Source organism: Numida meleagris, chromosome 1 (assembly GCF_002078875.1).
Source record: "Numida meleagris isolate 19003 breed g44 Domestic line chromosome 1, NumMel1.0, whole genome shotgun sequence".
NCBI lineage: Eukaryota > Metazoa > Chordata > Aves > Galliformes > Numididae > Numida > Numida meleagris.
Genome location: NC_034409.1, coordinates 121,234,037 through 121,258,072, shown reverse-complemented (window position 1 = coordinate 121,258,072; position 24,036 = coordinate 121,234,037). Strand labels below are relative to the sequence as shown.

The following is a 24,036-nucleotide window of genomic DNA, read 5'->3' as shown; positions in this document are numbered from 1 at the left end:
CTTGCTATACAGAGAATGTAAAACATCTTTTTTGTAGTTCTTACTAATAAATCTGCAGCTCCTGTTTTGTAAAGACACTAAAGAGCTCTCTGTATTCAGAAAAACAGGTATATATTTTTCTATTCTATTGAAAATTTTTCATCATCAGAGGTAGCATTTTTGCTGAGATACAGTATCTAGGGAAAGAAAGTATTCCAAGTCAGACATAAAATGTAAGTGAAAGTTTATATTTTTCCAGGAAAGAGACCAATGAAATACTGCTGTAACAAACGTGGTTAGACACTTGCAGGGCTTTGTGAATTCTGCTGTAAGTTTAACCCAACAAACTCGTCTTCAGATGTTACCTTTACATCTGATTGATGTTCTTTGTAGAACAATACTTTGATTTCCCTTGTTACGTGTTATAATATGATTCACTAATTTCCTTGGCAGGAAACAGTTAAGGACAATTCACTTCTTTTCATGCCAAATGTTCTTAAGGTGTATCTTGAAAATGGACAAACCAAATCTTTCCGTTTTGACTGCAGTACTTCAATAAAGGTAAGCTTGGCATGCAATGCTAAGAATGACGGCTAATTGTTTTGCAAGACCTTCAGTAATTATTTTTCACTTTGTATGCTTAAAGAACAAAATCAATAAGGTCTTCAACTGGGGCTGGATTCACAGTTAAGAAATAATGAGATTTTGGTCCATTTTTCTACTGTTTAAAATGTGTTGTATTGTCAATGAAGAAAAAGTAGAGAGATCGTTTTAATGTGACTGGAGTCCAATTAAAATTGCATGGATGTGCCGCTTTGATACACTGCCAAATACTAGTATGATTTGTCACCAAAAGTCAAGATCTTAAAAGATTAAGATGTTAGCTGCTAATTGAATATCATCTAGCTTACTGTCCTGTGAACTTGAGATGGGATACTGTAGGATTATGCTGGTGATAAATTGCTTATCTCAGTGTAATGTCATCTAAGCTTTTCATAACACATTTCAAATACAGAAATAAATTGGTGAAGCCCTGGCATGCAATCCAGGCTACTGGGGAGTGTATGTGACACTCCTTCATGTAGGTTCTTAAACCAGAGTCATCATTGGTGTTTGTGAGTGCTGTGGAGTAGCGCAGTAAACAGCAAGACTAGCACTGTTGTGCATGCTTCTGTTCTCTCAAGGATTTTGTTTGGGTGAGCTAGTTTTAACCCAGATCAGTTACCAAATCTAGGTCACTGCTTAGTAGCATGCATCTTGTGACACTGAGATGAGAGATGTATGGGTGGGAATAAGCAGCAGAGGCTGAGGATGCAATTTTCAGCTGCGGTCCCAGATTTTGGGATTGTAATGTTATGCATGTTTGAAGAAGGTCTGGTTTTCTGCTCACTGTGGTTATGTGGCTTGCTCAATCAATTGGAACAGCAAGGAGAGTGATTTACTGAGGTAAACACAGGGCATTTTACTCCAGTCTTCAGGTGAAAGGGCAAAAAGGTATTGAAGTTCCACATAACTATGCAAGTTCTAATTATAGTTCACACATATACCTAAGGCATATGTTGAATCAAAGGAATGTATAAAAAACCTCCATTTTACAGCTGTGAGACAATGAAGTTCTTCAGTCATACTGAGAATTTGGTTGGGCGAAAAATTAGAAGGCATGCTTCATGTAGATAGTGAGGTCTCCATACACTTCTAAGGCCTGTGAGCGCACTTTCCTGTGAGCCTAAGATGACACATCTAGCTGGCAGATACCCATGTGGGCTCAGTGACTTGGCTGTACTGATGTTGTAGGCTGCTTTGACCTTAGTCATTCTGACTATCTGTAGGAATAATTATTTTTTAATCTAATTACAGTTAGCAGCAAACAATGCACTGTAAGTGCCTTATTACCAGCTCTTAATAGCTTACTTTTAATATTACGTCTCTTTACTGTTACTGTTACACCTCTTGTGTTTAAGCAGTGATCAGGAGCATAAGTAAAAGTAGATTTAATGTATAGGCAGTAAATTCCACTTTAGTAAAAACAGCACAGTATTAACCTCCGTTATTTAGAGTGGTTGCTTGTTATCCATTAAGACTGTCTTTTATTCTTTACAGCATACAGAGTTGGCCCCGTCCTCCTACACACATTTTTCATCCTTCCACCAATGTGGCGTTGATTTTCAATAAACGCACTGTAATTGATCAATTAATCTTCCTAAATTATTTTAAAACACTTGGATTGTGATTCAGCATGATCTCCGTAGTAAATCCTATTCATCTGGATACTTATGCATATCTAAAAATCCCTTAGATAGAAATGCTTTAATCTTTTTATGAGTATAATGTGAAACTATTTTAAAAGATAGGTTATTATATATTTCTTTATGATACTACATTCATTAAAGCAAAAGATACCTTGCCAGATGATGTAATGCTCTAGGTATATTTACAAAACATTATATGAAAGTAAAGTACAGATTGGTTAAATGTTTTTTGAGATTTGTTTAGCTGTTCTTTCAGAAACAGTTGTTTTCAAACTGATTCCCCTTCGATGTAAGCCAGTGTGAAAAAAAAATAATAAAAACTGTTTAGAAATAGGTTTTATACTATGACTTGAGTGATCCCTGAATTTGGAGCTGCTGCTTGGCATGGGTATCACCACAGAGTTTTCCATCAGTGTTTTAAACTCAAGTATGTTCATTAAATACAAGTATTAATAAGTGGGCTTCAAAAGAAAAACAACTTGCTGTAAGAACAACGGAAGGCCATTCATTTAATTTTTTTCTTGGTCTTACAAATTCAATTTGTACTATTTGGTGGTCCTAGCTCAAAAATAAGGGAGGAAACTGGACTTGTTCAGGGTGGAGAAGAAAAGGCTCCTGGGAGACTTCATTGAGGCCCTTAGTATTTAAAGGGAGCTTACAAACAGGAGGGAGACGGACGTTTTGTATGGTCTGATAGTGATAGTACAAGGGGGAACAGTTTTAAAATAAGAGGGGAGATTTAGATTAGATGTTAGGAGGAAATTCTTCACTTAGGGAGTGGTGAGGCCCTGGCACAGGCTGCCCAGAGAAGCTGTGGTGCCCCATCCCTGGAGGCGCTCAAGGCCAGGTTGGATGTGGCCCTGGGCAGCCTGAGCTGGTGGGGGGCAGCCCTGCCCACAGCACGGGCTGGGGCTGGGTGGGCTTTGAGGTGCTTTCCAACACAAACCGTCCTGTGATTCTGTGATAAGTAAAGAGAAGAGTGACAAGACCCTCTCTCATTTTCTGGTGGAGAGGTTCTATCTGCAGAGAGACCAAGAGATACGATTTAAGGGCCACACAAGTATAACGTGCATGTTAAGCTGCACAGAAAGCTGTAATTTCACAGTATGTATGTATTTTTCGCATGCACGTCTGATACTATCTCAGAGATGTTCAAATAAAAAGGCATCAATTTTTCCCATAGTGAATGTGTGTGTTGTCTTATGTGCTCATGGGGAACAAGCATGAAATACAACCATCCTCTCCTGTAATCACTGGGCTTCCACCCTAAACTATGTATATGCAGAGTGTGTGAAGAACTTGGAGCCAAGCTTTTCATGAATTAAAGCATATTTAATAAATCTTTTGTGAATTAGGATGTCATCTTAACGCTGCAAGAAAAGCTTTCCATCAAGTGTATTGAGCACTTTTCACTGATGCTGGAGCAAAGGGTTGAAGGATCTGGAACAAAACTTCTTTTGCTACATGAACAGGAGACTCTAACTCAGGTTTGTGGGATTACATGCAAAATATATTAATGAGACTTGTTAATCAGTAAGTTTTCCATCCTTCTAACTATTCAGGTGAGTTAACTGCAAGATGTTTAGTTTGATACAGTCTGCCAAATAATGGCAGTATTTAGATTAGTGGTTGGTTGATTTACAGATTATTTAGATGTGGTTGTAAGAATCAAGTTGTCACGGCATAATTATTTTTCTGTTACATAGGCATCACATGTCATTGCTTCACTAGGCCATTAAAAAGTACTGAAAAGTTCATCAAAGATCAGACTTAGACCTAGAAGGTATTTATCAAGGCCATTCTTCATATCGTATGTGACTAGGCTAATGAACATTCTCAGTAGCTGGAAAATGCATTGTAATAGTTCTGAGAACCCCAGCCTGCCACAATTCCTTTAAATAAACATTTTGATCTTTGATTCCTGTCTGATTATGCAGATCTGTATCTGGATAACAGGAAACGATACTCTTTCTGATGAAACAAGTTTGGCTTGGTTATGCAATGATACATTATGTCACTTCTGTGATGTTGAACTGTGACTCAAAAAATGCTGCTGTGACTTTCTTTCTTAGATCAGGAAGGCAAATCAGGCTGCTGAAAGGCCAGTTCTGAGTAGAGCTTTTGCCAAGCTGTTTAGTCTGAAATTCTCCATGCCGTTTCTGTGTGTCAGGAGAATGCTTGTATTTTTAACTTTTCACCTAAATTTTCCAAAAAATATAAATGGATTTTTAAAAGAGGAGAACAGTATTTGAATTTAAATGTCAGAATTCCCTTGATCATAAAACTAGAGTCTGTGCAGTGGTATGAAGGAAGTCAGCTCATCCACTCATGGTCTTTCCAGTGTTTTCTAACATAAAAGCATTTAGCTTTGCCATGTTATCATTCTTTTTCTGTGGAACGAGCTACTCAATGAATGCACAATATCCAGGAGTACTGAGTGCTGGCTCTCATGGCCTAGCTGTCTCTCTTTGAAGTAACTGGTAAAATTCCCATTGAAATCAGAAGGATCAGAATAAACCAACACAGAGAGCTTTTGAAAATCCCATCCTGAGCTTTTATTTATACATACAGACTATGTCTGGATACTTGGGAATGAGATCAAAGACAATGTGCAAAAAACTTACATTCTGAAAATTGTTAGTGCAATACTGACTCTCCATTGGCGAATTTTAAAAGTATAGTCTTAACAATTAAAGATGCTGATAGTAAAGTACAGTAACTTTCAAACTACATTAGCCTAACTAAATAAACTACATAAACAACATTAATTTCTTCTTTGAAGTTCCTGTAAAGTCAGCAATACTCTAATTTGCTATTATAGTGTTGCTGCTGACCATGGCTCACAATAGTGTTATTGAACTGTTACTCTTTCATCCAGTTACTTACTAACTCTTTGATGGTGCCCAGTGAATATATCCAGATTACAGTATTATATTCTTAGCAAAGAGTTGTTCCGACCAACAAAAAAAAAGTATTTTTAACTTCTGGGAGAGAGCTGTTTTGGTCAGAATTCTAGGGTAGGTATCTTAATCCAGAACTACTCAGGAAAACTGAAATGACACAATTTCTTGCAAATTTTCTAATGAATTAAAGCAGTTGTGCTCACGGGCTCACATCCTGATGGGGAATTTCAACCACCCACGTATCCACTGGGAAAACAACACAGAAGAGATCATTAAAGAAGTTAAGATCGGTGGCAGCCTGGGCTGCAGTGACCATGTTCTGGTTGAGTTCGTGATCTTGTGGAACACAGGCCTGGCAAAGAGTGAAGTCAGAATCCTGAACTTCAGGAGAGCAAACTTCAGGCTGTTTAAGAAATTGCTGGATGAGATCCCCTGGGGAACTCTCCTTAGGAACAAAGGAACAGAACAGAGCTGGCAGCACTTTAAGGATGCCTTTCTGGGAGCACAAGAGCTCTCCATTCCCCAGAATAAGAAATCAGGCAAATGAGGCATGAAACCAGCATGGCTGAGCAAGGGCTTGCAGGTCAGGCTGAAGGGAAAAAAGGAGAAGTATAAGCAGTGGAAGGGGGTAGGGTGGCCTGGGAAGAATATAGGTATGACCAGATGTGCAGGGATGGGATCAGGAAGCCAAGGTGAAGATCAAATAGAACTTGTCGACGATGTGAAAGACAACCAGAAGGGTTTCTTTAGATACATTGGGCAGAAGAAACGGGCAAAGGAGACTGTACCCCCACTGATAAATGAAAAGGGAGAGCCTCCTCAGACATAGAGAAGGCCGACGTTCTTAACAATCTGCTTCTAAGCAGGATTCAGGGGAGCAAAATCCCTACCAGTATAAGAACAGAGCAAGTCCAAAACCATCTCAAGAGGCTGAATGCGTACACATCTATGGAGTCGGATGACATGTGTCCCAGGGTTCAGAAGGAGCAGGCTTATATGGTTGCCAAGACTCTCTCCGTCATATTTGAAAAATCGTGGCTGTCAGGCAAAGTCCCCAGTGACTAGAAGGGAAACATCACTCTCATTTTCAAGAAAGGAAGAAAGGAAGACCCAGAAAACTACAGGCTGGTGAGTCTCATGTCTGTGCCTGGGAAGATCATAGAGCGGATCCTCCTGGAAGACATGTTAAGCACATACGAGATGAGGAGGTGATCAGAAGCAGCCAGCGCAGCTTCACCAAGGACAGATCGTGTCTGACCAATCTGGTGGACATCTATGATGGGATGACAGCATCAGTGGACAAGGGAAGGGCAGCTGATGTCATCTACTTGGACTTGTGCAAGGCTTTTGACATGGTCCCACACCTTATCTCTAAATTGGAGAGAGATGGATTTGAAGGGTGGATTATTAAGTGGATAAAGAATTAGTTGGATGGTTGTAGCCAGAGGGTTGTTGTTGCTGGCTCTGGGGCCAGGTGGTTGCTGATAACAAGTGGTGTTCCACGGGAGTCTGTCTTGGGACTGGTGCTCTTCAACATCTTTGTCAGTGGCATAGATGGGGGGACTGAGTGTACCCTCAGCAAGCTGAGTGCTGCAGTTGATAAAATAGAAGGGAGAGATACTATCCAGAGGGATCTGAACACACTTGAAAAGCGATTACGTGAGAATATAATGAGATTCAAGAAGGCAAAGTGCAAGGTGTTGCACTTGCTTTGAGGTAATCCCAGGCATAAATGTAGACTGGGAGGAGAACTCATTGAGAGCAGCCCTGTGGAGAAGGACCTGAGGGTCCTGATAGATGGAAAACTGGACATGAGCCAGCAGTGTGCTCCTGCAGTGCAGAAGCCCAACAGTGTCCTGGGCTGCACCAAAAGAGGGGTGGCCAGAAAAGAGAGGGAGTTGATTGTCCCCCTCTACTGTCCCTTGTTAAACCCCATCTGGATTACTGCATCCAGCCCTGGGGCTCCCAGCACAAGAAAGATGTGGATCTGTTGGAGCAGATTCAGAGGAGAGGCACAAAGATGATCAGAGAGCTGGAGCACCTCTCCTATGAAGAAAGGTTGAGAGAGTTGGGCTTGTTTAGCATGGAGAAGAGAAGGAAGGCCTCATTGCAGGAGACCTCATTGCAGTCTTCCAGTAGTTGAAGGGAGTTTATAAGCAGGAGGGGACTGAATTTTAACATGATCTAATAGTGATAGGACAAGGGGAAATGGCTTTAAATCAAAAGAGGGAAGATTTAGATTAGATGATAGGAAGCAATTTTTTACTCTGTGGATGATGAGGTGCTAGAACAAGTTGCCTAGAGCAGTTGTGGATGTTCCATCTCTGGAGGCATTCAAGGCCAGGCTGGGATCCTGGGGAACCTAATCTAGAGGCTGGCAACCCTGCCTATGGCAGGGAGGTTGGAACTAGATGATCTTTATGGTCCTTTCTAACCCAAGCCATTCTATGATTCAATCAAGAGAATGTGGGAATAATAGCTACCGGGCTGTACTTTGCCTACCTATATTGCCAACTGGTCTGAGAAATAACATGTGACCTCTCCCCAAAAGCCATATCACCCTTCTTGTTCACAAGTGTTTTGATCCTGCTGAAGTTCACCTCACTTTGTATTTTACATGGATGGTTATCATTAAGGTCTGTTTTTTTCTCTCTTTTCATTCTGACTTTGAATAAGTAAATTCCACTGCTTTGAGAATTAGTTACATTGGGCAGTAATGCCTATGTAAGTCTAAAATTCTTTCCATGAGATTATATATATATTATATTCTGATATGCAGTACTTAATAAGGAGCCCATGATAAAGCTTCTTGTTGGGCAGAATTATTTTTCATGTTACCACATTTCTTTTGAAGGAGGGTCAGTGCCCATGACTACAGACTCTATCACACAACAAGAATTGACACACTCTGATATGATTATTTTACTATCCTAGGTGACCCAGAGGCCAAGCTCGCATAAGATGAGATGTCTTTTCAGGATTAGCTTTGTCCCAAAGGATCCCATTGATCTTTTAAGAAGAGATCCAGTTGCTTTTGAATATCTTTATGTACAGGTAAGTGAAAGCATGGCCATTGTTAGCAAAAAGAATTAAAAAGATGACTGCACTCAGTATATACATATATATATCTTCATATAGAAAAGTCTGGCTGCAGTAAGCCCTGGATTTTATTTTTGCTGCATAAAGCCAATGCACTTGGGGAATGTGCAAATCTTTATCATCTGCAAAGTTCCCTTCCTTCCTAAGTCCTGCCAAATAGTGATGCTTTGATGCCTTTCCAAAATATATTTGGCTTTTGAAAAGCGTGAAGCCAAAATAATTGCTTATACTTACTTCTGGTATTATAATATCAGACAGAAATAGTGTCTGAAAGGGGACTTCCAGTAAAATAGATGAGAAAATTGATGTATGAGCAATGTGGTTCTTCTCCCGGGCATCTCACCACATAGAGTTCTACTATCCTGAGCCCAGATAGTCTAGCACCCTCCCAACACTCATGAAAGATTACTCAATTCCTCAGGAAGGATGAATTTGTATTCCCCAGAAGTACCTTTATACAGGTGAGCATCTGACATCTCTGAGAGCAGCAGTCCTACTTTCAGCCTGGTCCAGTTTCTGAGTTCAGGGTTTCTCTTCACACAATGCTTATTTTAAGAAAATGGATTATAATTTTATCGCAACATTTTTGAACTTGATGCTCCCTCTACTGGTTCCTTGGCAGAGCTGTAATGATGTGGTTCAGGAAAGATTTGGACCAGAACTGAAATACGACATTGCCCTGCGGTTGGCTGCACTACAAATGTATATTGCAACTGTGACCACCAAGCAAACTCAGAAAATCTCCCTCAAATATATAGAGTAAGTTGAGGATACACTGAGATCTGTAAAAGTGAAACATTTGGAGAAGCTCATAGATTCTTTGTTTGGTTCTTTGATATTGCTATATGTGTGCACCAATTTTAAGTTCATTCTTCGTTACTGAAATTTATTAAGAGCTTTAAGTATGGACAATACCTTTACCATTTGGTTATCTGTTTAGGCATGTGTGATGGGCAGTAAGATTAATAAGATTAATTCGCACGCTTTCAGCGGTCAGATCTAAGTTTACATAGCCTCAGTCCTATAGTAGTTTCAGTTGATTTCCTGGGTCAAAAGACTGTAGGGCCTTAGATTCCTTTTGAAAGATCTCTTAGGTACAGAAGAATCTCGTAAGCATTTGTTTTATGTTATCCTTATGACTTTCTAGAGGAGGTTAGGCATTATGTATATTGAACTACAAGGAAAGAAGAAATCCAAAATGCATATTTGTGTATATCTGCTAGGATAAAAACAAACAACAACTTTTGTTATCTTGTTATATTGTATCCTATTAATGAACTGGCAAAAACTACTGAAGGGTCTGTCAAAAGGGGTACATGAAGTAGAAAAGCAGTCTGAGCAAAAGGAGGGGAACTAGCTGTCAAGTTGGCAGAGTGATAAAAACAATGACTGGCTGGTTTGCATGTTCTAAATAAATCTTAGAAAATAAAATTAAATATGACACTGTTGTTAAGTCTTCTACAACTTTTCTACAGCTTTTTCAACTTTTCATACAACAGTTCCATAATGGCGCTTGCCTGTACAATTACTTGGTATTTAACAAAGTCTAGATGTTAAACATACAAATTTTAAACTTCTTTTCTGCATGGTATGTTGGAAGAGAGAGAAGTGATAGAAAAGAGACTAAATTTCATTTTATAGCATCTTCCTAAGTAACATATAGTTTGAATATAGAAAATAATGTGTTATTGCAAAACTCTGGACTTAACTCTCCTTCTGTTTACAGGAGTTCATTCACTTGTTATCATAGTCACCATTCTTTAGATAAATAATTATCACAGGAATGTGAAATTAAATATATGCCTTTTATTGCAGAAAAGAATGGGGATTAGAGACTTTTCTTCCATCTGCTGTGCTGCAAAGCATGAAAGAAAAGAACATAAAGAAAGCACTTTCACACCTTGTCAAAGCAAATCAAAACCTAGTTCCTCCGGGTAAAAAGGTATTGCATTTGCATCTTAATGGAAAATGTGTTTTTAAAGAACAAAAAGGGTGGCACACATGGGAAACATTTAAAATTAATTCTTTAGAGAAACACCTAGCTATTATATTTTCAGAGAATATAGACAATTTAACTTATGGTGCTCAGTAGAACATAGCCAAGAACAATTAAAAATAATTAATTATACCCCAACTAAACTATCTTTTTAACTGGAGAATGCCAGAAAACTGGTTATTAACACTTCAGATATGATAAAGATATATATTTTTTAATTCATGTAGGGCTTCTTATTAATGGCAGACTTGTTAGAATGTTATTGTTCTCTCTCTGATGCTCTGATCTGAAACACATTAACTTATTGGCCTGGTGTAAATGCTGTTTTTAGGGTCGTTTTCCATTATGCTGTAGAAATGTTTGATGTTCAAGGACTAACGGGATAGATGATGTTCCTTATGGAACTGACCATCCTTGCTATTGTAAAATACGTTTCTTAGCACTAAGCTTTTGTTTCACCTGGAAAGAAGTGTGGAAGCAAATGTCTCTTGAGAAATGCACTCATCGTTGTTGCATGCATAGAGCTGTGTCTGCTTTTAGACACCATAATGAGGTTTCATTATGTAAGTCAACTAGTCTCTCTTTGTAGTCAACAGAGAGAAATAGGCACTTGAGCGAGCAACTCATCCCATCCCACATTAGGCACTAGAAATAGGTCAGGTTACTTGTTCTAGAAATGCCTATTTCTCTCCGTTGACAATAAACAGAACCTAAGAGGGATGAGCTGAGACATAAAATGAGCTGAGTCCCACTCTGTGACACTTTGTTTCTGAACAGGAAAAGCCCCAAACTTAAGGTGCTTGAGCTAAGGTTCACTGTGATCAGCAGAAATCCTGCTTGGAGATCTGTGTGTTTGACATGTAATGCTCAGGGAGAAAAGCCATCTTTTTGAATGAAGCACTGTATGCCTCTAGTACTGCTGAAGCTGAATAATGCCAATTACTTATTGTACTTTTAGTGTACGTTTGGTTTTATTTTGAGAGCCATCACTGCTGCTGGAATCACAGATGATGGCAGTAGCATTCAGTGCTGATTCCTGGTTAGAAAGGAAGTTGCAATAGTGCTTTCCTGCAACAGAGTTTGTTATTTTTGCATTATTCTTTTTGATAATGCTCTTTGGAAATACAATGTGTGCTTACCCACTTCTTTTTTAGCAGGCAGGCTCAGAAACAAAGATCTGAGCTCGTCATCACCTTCTGTCTCACCTGTAGGTACTACAGAGGCTAGGACAAGCCTCAGGTCTTGTTTCCTTTTGCATGAGAGGAAGCCCGTAACTCTTAGGATTCTCCCTATTTTACAAGCCCTGTGTTATTTCTCCATCCAACTGAACACTTACTGAAGGGAAGGGGAACACATTACCCCTTGGCTCTCTGCTTCAGATTCATTTCCTCCTTGGAGTCTATGAAAACCTTACTTTAGGGACTCTTAAAAAGCTGTTTGAGATCAAATAAGCTTTTGAACTAGAAATCTAGTGGCTGATGAGAGAATAGAAAATGAGATGAGCTCAATAAAGTCCACATGTAAAGATTTACACGAGGGATGTGTAAGTTCTGGCTCCAGATTGTTTGAGTGAAATGAACTATTTCTTGGTTCCATTCAGTCTCATAAAATATGTTCCAGCTTGTTCTTTTTAAGTAGGTAGTTCAAACTAAAAGGAGAAAAAGGAGGTAAATTATGGCATGTACTGCATGGTAGGATTGGATGTATTGATGTTCTGTATTTGGCTTGCAGATTTATTGCCTACTAAATATAGTGGAATAATTTTATTTTAAAAAATGGAGATTGCAGTAATGAGGTGGAATAATATGCCATATGCTGCAAGTACCTAACTAGATGTAATACACATAGCTGACAAAATAAAATTCTTTCATCTCTTTCTCTGTATCAGTACATAAATGTTTAAGAACTGGTGGTGATTATGAATTGAAAGCTGTTGACTGGCCTTGAAATCCCTCAATGAGCAGATGTTTAATCTGAGTAGTTTAACACTGTCTCTTCATTGGAGCAGTGACAATGTTCTTGCAGTGCCCTGATGCAGCCTGTACCGAAGTCATCAATGCATTTGAGCTAAACAAGCACAATGTTAATTTCAAGAACGAAACTACTTCCTCATCTTCATTAATACATTTTGATTTTTGTAAACATGGTAATGTGTTGGTTTCCACCATTACGTCTTACTTCTGTTTCTCTTTCCTCAGCTGTCCGCTCTGCAAGCCAAGGTGCATTATCTAAAGTTTCTCAGTGATCTCCGATTATATGGAGGGCGTGTTTTCAAGGCAACGCTAGTGGTAATATTTCTCTTGAAATAGCCTGTCTCTTCTTCTGATTTTTTTTTCCTCTCTTTGCAAAACCTAGAACATAAAATTATCTTTAGAAGTTCCATTCATGCATTTTAAAAAGTAGTTGCTAAATTGAACCGATCGCTTTCATTTTCTCATGTTGAAAATAACATTCCTGGTATAATTTGAGCTTCCACTGAAGCTTTGGAGATAGGTAGCATCCATTTGGCCAATGGTGCCATCCAGTTATCTGAAGAATACTTAAACTGTTACTCTGGAAAACCCTTAATGACAGAAACTTTTGATTAATGGAAGCAAATTCCATCCATCTATCCATCAAACAACCTATCCATCTAAAAACTACAGTACAGTCAATATCTAGGAACAGAGCTTTTTGTAATTAATTATCAACATTGCATGCTCTTTTATGTTTTATCTTCTTGAAAAAAACATGACAATTGTTAATCATGCAAAGGAAGCTTCATGAAAATGAAAGAAGGCAGTGGCTATGCAGTCCCGATCATGTTTTTATTTTATTTTTTCCTTTTTATGCTAAAGCAGGGAGAAAAGCGTTCAGAAGTGACTTTGTTAGTCGGGCCACGGTATGGCATCAGTCATGTGATAAACACCAAAACAAACCTGGTGGCTCTTCTGGCAGACTTCAGTCACGTGAACAGGATTGAGATGTTTACAGAAGACGAAAGCAGTGTTAGAGTTGAGCTGCATGTCTTAGATGTAAAAGTAAGTTTTTTTGTTGATTTCTAATGATACAATGTCTTTAAATAATGTTTTTGCCATTTTTTTTGAATATTTTGATCAAATTATATTAACTGTTCCAAATATTTTCCTGAGAGATATTCTGGAATTATGTTTTTAGCTTTTTTTTTTTTTTGGTCAGAGTGCATGGAGAGCATTCCTTAGGAATTTGAGAGGTCCATGATGTACAAGAGTGGTTTGCAGCACTTACATTCTGTTTCTGATTTTTCTCTTGGCTGGCCCTGGGCAATTTGCTTTGTTGTTGTATTCCTTGATTTCCACAGTGAAAAGAGGTGGTGATGAGATTGGCCTTCTTTTGAAGTTCCTTGATCTCTTAGAAGCTCTTTTTGTCATAATAATGTAATTACTGTTAGAGTATTGCCAGCTGTATCAGACCAGTGTCCCATGTAACCCAGTGTTTTATCTACTAAGGGCACTGCATGTTACCACATAGTGGTTACCAGTGAAATAACCTGTAAAAAGGCAGTTTATTTTTTGCTAGTCCATATAATTCTAATTAAGTTCTTTGCCATTAATAATGCATTATTTGATGCTGTTCTTCTACCTACAGTCTTTGAATTTCTCTTCAGTCCCGCCTAACACTTCACATTTGTGGCATGTAGTGGCAATGATTAGTTTTATATGCTGTATTGTCCTGGACCTTCTTTGTATGTCTCCTATTAGATTGGGAAGTGAAAGTCTTCACAGACTGTGTAGAGCATTAATCACAACGTTAAGAGATTAAAGGAAGAATTCTCATTATACTTGAAACTTAAATATACTATTAAAATAAATAGAGCCTATTAAAGTAAATAGGCCTAAATAGGCCTGTGTAAGCCTTCTTACTTACAGAGATTTACATTAAAAAAAAAAAAAAAACATACACAAGGGATATTTTACTAAGCTTTTGCTTTGAATGCTCTAGGCTTAATGACCTGAAAGTTTTTCCCTGTATTTAAGTCAATGAAAAAACACTACTGTAAATTAATAGATGCCCTTTGACACCAACTTCTCAGAAGTTTATAGGTTGGGGAACACAACATCTCTTTCACTGTATTTAGCAATTTGAGCATCTCGGGCTTCTTTGCTTGTAATACTGTGCTAAATCCATAGCCCATAGCCCTCTTGAGTGGAAGCTGATATCTCCTCTTTCTGATGGAGAAAGTAATGCAGAAATTAAATTCTTCTCATCTACTTGCATGTAAAATGCAGCACTGTATGCCATGGTATTTTATATTAATATTATATATGTATATTTTTTTATATAATACTGTTACCGTCTTATTGCAAACCGTGTATATCCCCCTCTAAATCCCCACCTCCTTGCCTTTCAACACATTCAGTCTTAAATCCAGAGAGATTAATTTAACATTAAAATTACAAAGTTAGGAGGCTCTGGATTGAATTTGACCCCCCCAGAAATGTGTAGGGAACAAGCATGGAACGTAAAAATTTCTTGTGGAGTAGATGTGGACACACACAGGTAGTTACTCTCAACTGATGTTTTCATATCTTGGCATAAGCTAAAGTATCAGGTTCGTATACCCAGATTCCAGTATGCCAATAAATGTCATTTTCGTAATGAATAAGCAGTTGTGTTATTTTACTTTTGATTCTTTGTAGTATCTTCTCAACCATAAATCACTTGGGAGAAGCAGCCAATAAAAATTCAGCTGTCACAAGACTGTTCATCAGATTAACAGCAATGCACAGCTCTGTTTTCAGCAATCTGAGGCTTCTTTGGAGATTGTTTCTGTCAATCATTGCAGAAAAATTTGAGACCGATACTCATAGTGTTTCAAGTAGTCCTTCAAAAGAAAAAGTATTAAGTAGCCTGTTGTAGGTTTGATAATTTCTGATTAATTTTATAGCTGTATTTGAATCCTTTTGAAAGAAACATGTTTTGAATAGAACCCCATACTGTAGGGTTCTGAATACTTTAAAGAAAGCAAAATGTGTTGGTTTTTCCATGTTGCCGAAAACTGTTCACACAGCAGTTTTGAGTTTGGTGGTAAATTGTGAACTTAAATTATGTTTTGGCCATTACCTCCATCGCAGTCAGTTGACTTTGGGTTGCAAATGCCCATACAGCTGTAAGTTACTACAAACTGTGTGATTGTTATAATGGTTTGTCTGCAGTGTAACTTCTATCCATGTGTCTTTGCAATTTTTATTTCCTCTGTGAGTTCAGGAGGATAGCCACCTCAAAATGAATTTGAGAACAGCAGCTTTTGGTGTTAAAGTCTGCTGAGATACGAAGAAAAGTTTTAGGTAAAGAAATATATGCTGTGGCAAAAGGAAAACAAAAGACAGTATGCTTCACTCGGATTTCTTATGCTTAATGCTCTCTAGTCTGTCAAATGCAGTTTTTCAGAACTATGGCATTTTTCTGTGAAATCTGACTGTTTTCTTTAAATGCTTGGAGTTTATTTTCTGTGCTGATCTCCCTTCTAAGGATCTCTCTCTTCTCTGTCTCTGTTTGCTTATTTTTTCATCACTTGTCTTTTTAGTAATGCCACAGGGCCATAAACACTGAAAGTTTTTAAGATCTTATTTCAATGTTCACTGCTGAAGCTGTGTATCAGTAGCTTTAGCCTCACTGCTGTATTTTTTTCAACTTGAATTTTTCTATCTATCTGTTTGCTTCCCATTTTTCTTCTTTGCATGAGCTTAGGGCAGCTGATTTTCTGGCAAGCTGGAATGATTCCCATACTACTGCAAGAACCCAGCCCCTAACATGCCAAGCTTTTAGTCCTTGCATTTTCAAAGTAATAGTAAACAGTGCTTAGGTGAGAAAAATATATCTGTACAAGAGAAAGACGGAACCAGAGTCTTAAAGTAATCAGCTTCATTCAGAAATACAACTGTTAAAATGTCCAGTTGTGCTTCTATCTTATTTCAGTTCCTGTCTTTTCTAAATCACTGAGTTCTTGAGGTAGAACGAGCCCTTTGAGGCCATCAGGGCCAGCCCCTGCCTCAGCAGCACACCCAGAGCAGGGTGCCAGGCCCACATCCAGGCGGCTCTTGGAGATCTCCAAGGAGGAGACTGCACAGCCTCTGGGCAGCCTGGGCCGGTGCTGTGTCACCCACACAAAGTGCTGCCTACTTTTCAAAGGAAACCTCCTCTGTTCCAGTTTGTGCCTGTTGCCGCTTGTCCAGGCACCGAGCACCACTGAAAAGAGCCTGGCTCCATCCTCTTTTCACCCTCCTTTAGAGCATCTATCTATTTTTATATGATCTTCCCTTAAAATATTTGGTATTTCTTGGTGTTAGTAGTGAGGAAAATAAATTATCATGTATTTTTCAATGTGGCATTTGCAGTGCAATTTCCTTTGATTCCACGTAGTAGTATTGTCAGCAGGTAAACAGATGGAAAAGGAACAGCCTTAACCAAGACTTGGTTGCATTCTTCTCAGCCTATTACTCTACTGATGGAGTCATCAGATGCAATGAACCTTGCTTGCCTAACAGCTGGATACTATAGACTGCTGGTTGACTCAAGGCGTTCCATATTCAACATGGCCAACAAGAAAAATGCAGGGAACCGAGAAACAGGTATTTGTTGCACAATATAATGATGATCACAGATGTAAAGCAGAAGTCAGCTTAAGCCAGTGCACTCCAGATAAATACAAATGCCAAATGAGAGGATTGCTGGCTTAGACCTGGCACTGCAGCGTACTGGTTCAGCTTTATGATGTTCTGATACTCAGCCTTTGATAGCATGAATTTCTTTCATAACTGTAGTGGAACAGATGCATACTCCCTATGAGCGTTATTGCGTTACATTTATATATCTTTATAAGAATACACATGGTGTTGGGGAAACCAGCTGGGAATTTGGTTTTGTGTTACTGCTTCTGGAATAGCATTTGTACCTACCTATGGTTTAGTTTTGCACTAAAGTACAAAAGTAATAGTTAAAGTTTAGGTCATTAAATCAACAGCTATTTATCTCAGAGGAAAAGGGAGCTTCAGAATGCTTTTCTGAAGTGTTTGATGGCCCAGCTGTCCTTTTCAGAATGTTCATTGCTCAGTATTAACAAGTTATTGTTTAAAAAACTGCATGAACTTGCTTTGTGATTTCATAGTGTTTCTTTTTTTCCTCCCATGTTGCAGGAATTGAAAATAGAGGGAAGCATAATCTCCTTGCATCTGAGTGGAATTGTGTACCAAAAACTACCACTTTCCTGGCTGAAGGAGATCAAGAGACTCAAATGTCTTTTGGTGATCCAAAACAGAAGACTATAGATGTTTCTGAAAGCCTGTTATGTCAAAAAGAACACAGACATCTGTACATAGAAAATACCTATAATTCAGTTGGATTTGATCAGCATCTGACCAAGCAAAGTGACCCCACTGACGCAGAAGAAAGTAGGAATTATAATCAGCCTTCACTACTGTCACTCTCAGGTTTGGAATCTAGCAAGAAAGCACAGGATTCCCCCAGGGGAGCAAAAGTTTCCTTCATATTTGGAGATCACAACTTTGATGGTATCAATCCCCAGACTCTTGGCTATGAAAGGCTTTTGGATGAAAGTCCAGAAGTACTAGAAAAACAAAGAGCCATTTATATTAGTAATGCCAATGACATTAAAGGTCTGGAGTTGTCACCAGATGCTGAAAGCATTCAGTTTGCTACAAATGCTGTTTATGCAACCATAAATGATGGTAAAATATTTGGAGCTGCGGAAGGGATAGAAGAGCCTTTGCTGCATGATATTTGTTACGCAGAAAACACAGATGATGCCGAAGATGAAGATGAAGTAAGCTGTGAAGAAGACATTATGGTAGGAGAAATCAATAGGCCTGCTCTTCTCAGCCTTTCTGGTTCTAGTGATGACATTATTGATTTGACTTCACTTCCACCTCCAGAAGGTGACGATAATGAAGATGATTTCCTGTTGCATACCTTAAACATGGCCATTGCTGCTCCTCCACCTGGCTTCAGGGACAGTTCAGATGAGGAAGACTCTCAGAATCAAGCAACGCAGCCTAGAGACGACAAGGAGCAAGCCAGTAATCTAGGCAGTGATGACATTCCAGTGTCGCTTATCGATGCTGTCCCTACTAATACAGAGGGCAAGTGTGAAAAGGGGCTAGATGATGCTGTAGTCTCTACACTTCAAGCACTAGAAGCTTTGGCTGCTTCAGAGGAACAGCAGACGAATGACAATTCAGGTTCTTTCACCATAGTTACATTTATTCATTGAAAATCATTCCATCTCATCCAATACTCCATTTTGTGAGGGTTTTTGGTTTTCCTTTTTTTTTTCTTTGGCCATCATTTTCCATACTTCATATTCCATATTATGTAATGGAACTACTGTTATGTTATTAAGCTACCTGTCCTGGGAACTGTGCAATAAAGTCAGAGTATTCTTACAAAGAATATTTTTTGTCTCTAACACACGCCTTTGCTTGTCGCTTGTCCAGGTGCTTCAGCTGCTGTCATTAATTGACTCTTATTTTTTGTGGCTTGCAGGTGTAGCTATCTTGCGAGCATATAGCCCTGAGTCATCTTCAGATTCTGGCAATGAAACAAATTCCTCTGAAATGACTGAAAGTTCTGAATTAGCCGCAGCGCAGAAACACTCAGAAAACACTGCACGTATGTTTTTGACCACAAGTGAAGGCTACCAACCTCTTGTGGAAGAGCAGACTGAATTCCCCATTGCTAAGAGTCAGGCTGGAGGGCCAGGCATGAAATCCTCGCAGCCTTTGGCTGGTCGTCAGGCTGCAGACCTGCAATCAAAAGTTGTGCCTTCAAAGCAGATTCTTCATTCAGATAACATGGAAATGGAGCCAGAGACCATGGAAACAAAATCTGTCACTGATTATTTTAGCAAATTGCACATGGGATCCTTGGTATATTCTTGCACTAGTAAAAGGAAAAATAAGATGACAGAGAGCGAAGTAAAAGCACCCTCTGATGGGAATGCTACTGTGAAAAAGCAACAGGGAACTAAAAAAGCAGAGACTGATGAAGAGCTAAAAGCTAAATTTGGAACTATTTCAGCAAGAGACAGTCAACGCCTAAGCACTTTCAGTGTGGAGAGAACTGCCTTTCGCCAAAGATGGTATGGTGCCGATGATGGGGCAGCAGATAAGCCAAGCCCAGAAACAGCAAACGGAAAGACTTTTCCAAGAGTTCCTGTCCGTGGTAAAGCAGAAACTGACTGTAAGGATGAAGTGGATCCTGAGGTGGATCAGGATGACACCTCAGGGCTTAGCCAAGGTGAAAACTTTTTGTCAGATATGACTCCCGTGTCTTCAGCCAAAGACCTAAATGATGCAGAAGATACTGATTTATCCGCAGATGACCATCCTTCAAAGCTTCCAGAAGCTGAGCAGAGTGTGGCTAGACTTTGTGAATATCACTTGGCTAAGCGCATGTCATCTCTGCAAAGTGAAGGCCATTTCTCGCTCCAAAGCTCTCAGTGCTCTTCGGTGGATGCAGGATGCAGCACAGGCAGTAGCACATGTGCTACCCCCGTTGAATCTCCCCTTTGTACCTCTGACGTTAAGCACATTATCTCTGACCCATCAATGAAGGGCATCGCCTATATTCCAGCAGATGAAAGAGCTGCCATTCTTCCAAACCATGGAACAACATACAAGGACCTGCATCAGCAGCCTGAAGCTGTGTGTCACAGGATGACAGTGCCTGTCGTGCATTCAGCAATTAATGCTGAGCCACTGTTCGGCACTTTGAGGGAAGGATGTCATCGGATCCCCAAGATAAAAGAAACTACAGGTACAGCAGTAATAAAGCGTTTCTTGTGTTTGTTCTTAAGAAGCTACATGTTAAGGTTGAAGACTAGGTGTTATGTTTTATCCTCTTTACCTGAAACTACATCAACAGTCTTTTAGCAGGTGGTGGGATTAGAACTTACTGTATGTATTCACTTTATTTATACACGTAGAGATGTTTTTAAGACCTACTTACAAATACTAATCTTTAAAAAAAATCTCTCATTACTGTTAAGAATAAGTCTCCTACATTTTATATCTAATATTTGGGAGATAGTGATGTAGAGGCCTAGGGGAGAAAGTATTCTGTGGAAGCCTCTCCAAAATCCATATTCATTTGAGCTCTAGGATACTTTTTAGATTGTAAGATGACTTCACAAGGTATATTAATGTAGGAGAGAAAAAACTGCTTCATTTATTATGTTTTTTTTGCTATTTTAGCAGATTGTCAAAAGCATGCCAGTATGAGTAAAAAGCTCTAAATGTAAAGGCGAGAAAATGTCAATATCAAGCATGTATTTACTTCACCATCTGATAGTAGGTGTTAGCTTTAAGAATAATGTACATATTCAATCATTACCACATTTTGAAGTTCCAATTTCAAGCAATTTAATGAACTTATTGTTTAAAAAAATGTACAGCTTTTCAGTGATGGCATTGGAAATGCTTTCTGTTGCGTTTTAAACATTTTCCTCTTCTTGAGTTGCAGCCCACATGTAGCAGTAGTGTGGGAATGCATGAAAATCTGAAAGTGGAGCAGACTAGGAGCAAGAATGAGAAAAGCGAATTCTCTGCCAAAAAACCGCTAACACAACAAACCAAAATTACCATGAATGCATTTTTCTATGTTCTCTTGGGCATAGTTAAAGAACGTTTTTAATCTGAAAATATTCATTTAATTATTTAATAGAAAGCAACAAATTCATGCGTTGGGGAGTATTTAAGAAGTTTTATAGATGATTTTCTATTCCCTTTTTTCAATGTGTGCTATAGTAGAATGAACATTTAACTATTCATAAGTTAAAATTTGTTGATAGATTTTAAAAGGCATTGTAGTGAAATACAAAAGACATAAGGAACTAGCGATGGCTGTTTTTGTGAAATGTTTTGAGAAATTGAGTCTACTGGAAAACACCAGCAATCAATTTGCCCTACTATTAAAGATATTTAAAATCTTCATCTCTGAATATTATCAGGGTGATGCTTAATTATTCTGTCTGCTCTTCTACTACCCCTAGTGTAGCTTTCACAGAGCCTGAAAAGGGAAGACAAGGAGGCATGCCTGCAGCTTTTCCTAGACAGCCTCTAGCTGACTCCATCATGCTATCATCCATGCTATCAGAATCAAAGGTGCCAAGTCAAAATCAAGACTCTTGTGACATTCCCAAAGTAAATCAGGCTTGTGGGGCAACAGTAAGTTTACGGCCATATGACATGATAGGAGGAAGCCTCAGGATGCCACACAACAGGAAAGTGCTGAGACGCAGCAGCAGCATCATTGGAGGATCTGCAGGCATTGAGATGCTGTTTGAAAGTAAGGCAGCCGCAGCCAGCTTGAAAAGCCTGGATACTACCCAAAGGGAAGAATCCAGATCCGAGAGAAAGGTGGAACTCTCTCCAGGTAAAAAGCTGTCAAAAAGTTTCTCGCAGAGCTGTGTATACGTCAGTACTGATAGGAAGGACAGTAAGAGGGGTTCTGGCACAGGCGCCAGTCAGAAGGACTCCAAGCAGTGTCGAGCATTGCCGTTGCGGAAGCTGGACACCAGCACCTGGCGGTGTCGTGGTCCCTTTAGCTACTGCTTCCTGAGCAGAGGAAATGATGACAATGATGATGAAGATGATGGAGACAGCCATCAGCTCTCATGTCTCTTCAAACCAGAGATCCAGTGTGAGCTCGCAGAACCAGCCAGTCAGTCTTTTTCCAGTGAAAAGGAACAGGAAGACTCGGAGTCCTCGAAAGCTGCTGGGTTCCCGCAAGATGAGGCAGTTACTGAACACGAGAAGAGCAGTGCTGACACCCAAGGTGGCCAAATTGATGTGAATCTCAATGATGTGGCCTTCGATGCACGAATCACGCGAATAAATGTGATGAAAGAGAAGGCATATGCAATGCCTGATGGATTTACTGCAGCACAAAAGGATGCCAATGAGCTACTCTCACTGGTCCGAGCAAGCATGGGCAAGAGAGAAGATTTACATCCCGAAACATATGACCTTAAACTTTCTAAATACAAACAACTGTTATCTATGGAATCGAGACAGTTGGGAAGTGCCTGCAGGAAAATGGCCATGGCTGATAAAAGCCCTGAGGAAATGCTTTTAGCTATGACTTCCAGCTTTCAAGTACTCTGTTGCTTAACAGAAGCCTGCATGCGTTTAGTTAAAGTCATGAACTCTGAAACTCAGCAGCAGGAAATTATAGCTAAGATAGATGAGGTTGTACTAAACTACATTTGTCTTCTGAAGGCTGCAGAAGCTGTGTCAGGCAAGACCTCCAGTGATCCTAGCATTAAACTCTTGGCTCGACATTCAACTACCATGGCCGCTATTGTAAGCACACTAACACGTTCTCTTAAAATGCTTTTAAACAAATAAAATACAAAAGTCACTTCATAATCTATCTTTGCAAAGCCATACATAAAAAACTTTTATTTACTCTGTGTGTATGAACTAATGTAACAAACCCAGCTCTCTCTGTATATTTTGTTATTTTATATAAAATAGATAAGAGATTAAAAACAAGACAAAATAGTGAACACTGACAACAGTGCTGAGCAGATCTGTCCTTCCGTTTATACAAAAACAAAAGCCAAAAAATCCCCTCTCCCCAAGACCAGAAAAACAAACAGAAAAAATCCCGTAGAGGAGCAAATTGACTTTTGGCTATTTTTCATATAGTCAAATCTATGGTTGTATGAAGTGAACTTTTAAAGCCTGTTATGTCAATGAAGTTGTTTTCCGTTTCATCCAAGTTTTCACTTGGAGAATGCTCCATGTTTAGAAATGAAAAATGAAATCATAATGTATATAACACAGTATTTAATGTTTTAAAATTATAATTTTTAAGCATTGAATATAGCAAAAAGACATTTAAAATCCAAGAGACTATTATAAGTTACTAGAGAATATATATATAATAAATGACTCTTTTGTTCATATTGCCTGAATTACCTGATTCTTCTTTTCTAGAAAGTTCTATATTAAAAATAAAAGAAAAAAAAGTATTGAATATACCAACTTCAGAGGGTATCTGATGTATTGAACATTAGTGTTGCATTTCAGGCAGTGAATGTAACTGTGGAAGACAGACTGAGGACATAGGAACCAGAATGGTGATGATCTCTGAAATGAGAATTTGATGCCATACTGATCAGATCAGAATGTTTAGGGCAGGTCTGCCCTGGTAAATGAAAGAGACGACTGTCAGGAAATTCCTGTGCTGTTTACTGTTTCATCATAAATCTATGGTGCATCTGAACAACATGAACTGCATTTATTTTGTTAAATATTTTATACTTCATATTTTATGATTCTGAATGTTTAACTGTAAATAAGTTAGAAATAAAATGAAGTTTTCAGAATACAATAAATATCTATGAAATATTTCAAGCCAGAAACAGTCCTTCTCTGAGTGATGACAAAGGCAATTTGTGAATAATCTGTCCCAATCTGGAAAACATTTTATAGTCTTGCATTAGAGAGACAGCCATAAGCTCTCTGTTTCACATAGCAAGTAGGCTTTATCAAGAACACCTGTTTTAATCTTTCCAGCCACTTAGGAGCAGCAGCCCTTGGCAAGAGTGCAAAATACCATTCTCCAAACTGGTATAGGTAGTTTTCATCCATTTTTCATAATGTCATGGGTAAAGAATATGACCAGAATATGTTTTGAAAACCTATCCACTCAACTGAAGCCAGCGTGAAGCTTTCTATGCTAGATGAGAAGGACTAAATGAACAAAATTAAATTTTTGCTAAGGAAGTTTTTTCTTGTATGGAGTGATACATTTCACTATGAAACCC

General features: G+C 38.8%; 1 protein-coding gene across 5 annotated transcripts in view; it reads left to right on the top strand.

Moving 5' to 3' along the window:
- Window positions 1–23,604, top strand: part of FRMPD4 (FERM and PDZ domain containing 4) — a 407,308-nt gene extending 383,704 nt beyond the window's left edge. For 3 of the 5 annotated variants that reach the window (XM_021410555.1, XM_021410562.1, XM_021410572.1), the window contains 11 exons: window positions 433–540; window positions 3,584–3,715; window positions 8,066–8,185; window positions 8,853–8,989; window positions 10,046–10,172; window positions 12,425–12,514; window positions 13,064–13,246; window positions 16,678–16,816; window positions 17,381–18,442; window positions 18,747–20,018; window positions 21,258–23,604. In XM_021410555.1, the coding sequence (XP_021266230.1) occupies window positions 433–540; window positions 3,584–3,715; window positions 8,066–8,185; window positions 8,853–8,989; window positions 10,046–10,172; window positions 12,425–12,514; window positions 13,064–13,246; window positions 16,678–16,816; window positions 17,381–18,442; window positions 18,747–20,018; window positions 21,258–22,609 (4,722 nt within the window). In that variant the 3' untranslated portion in view covers window positions 22,610–23,604. Of the gene's footprint in view, window positions 1–432; window positions 541–3,583; window positions 3,716–8,065; window positions 8,186–8,852; window positions 8,990–10,045; window positions 10,173–12,424; window positions 12,515–13,063; window positions 13,247–16,677; window positions 16,817–17,380; window positions 18,443–18,746; window positions 20,019–21,252 lie in introns of all 5 variants that reach the window. The other 2 variants (XM_021410557.1, XM_021410581.1) reach the window with 2 other exon arrangements.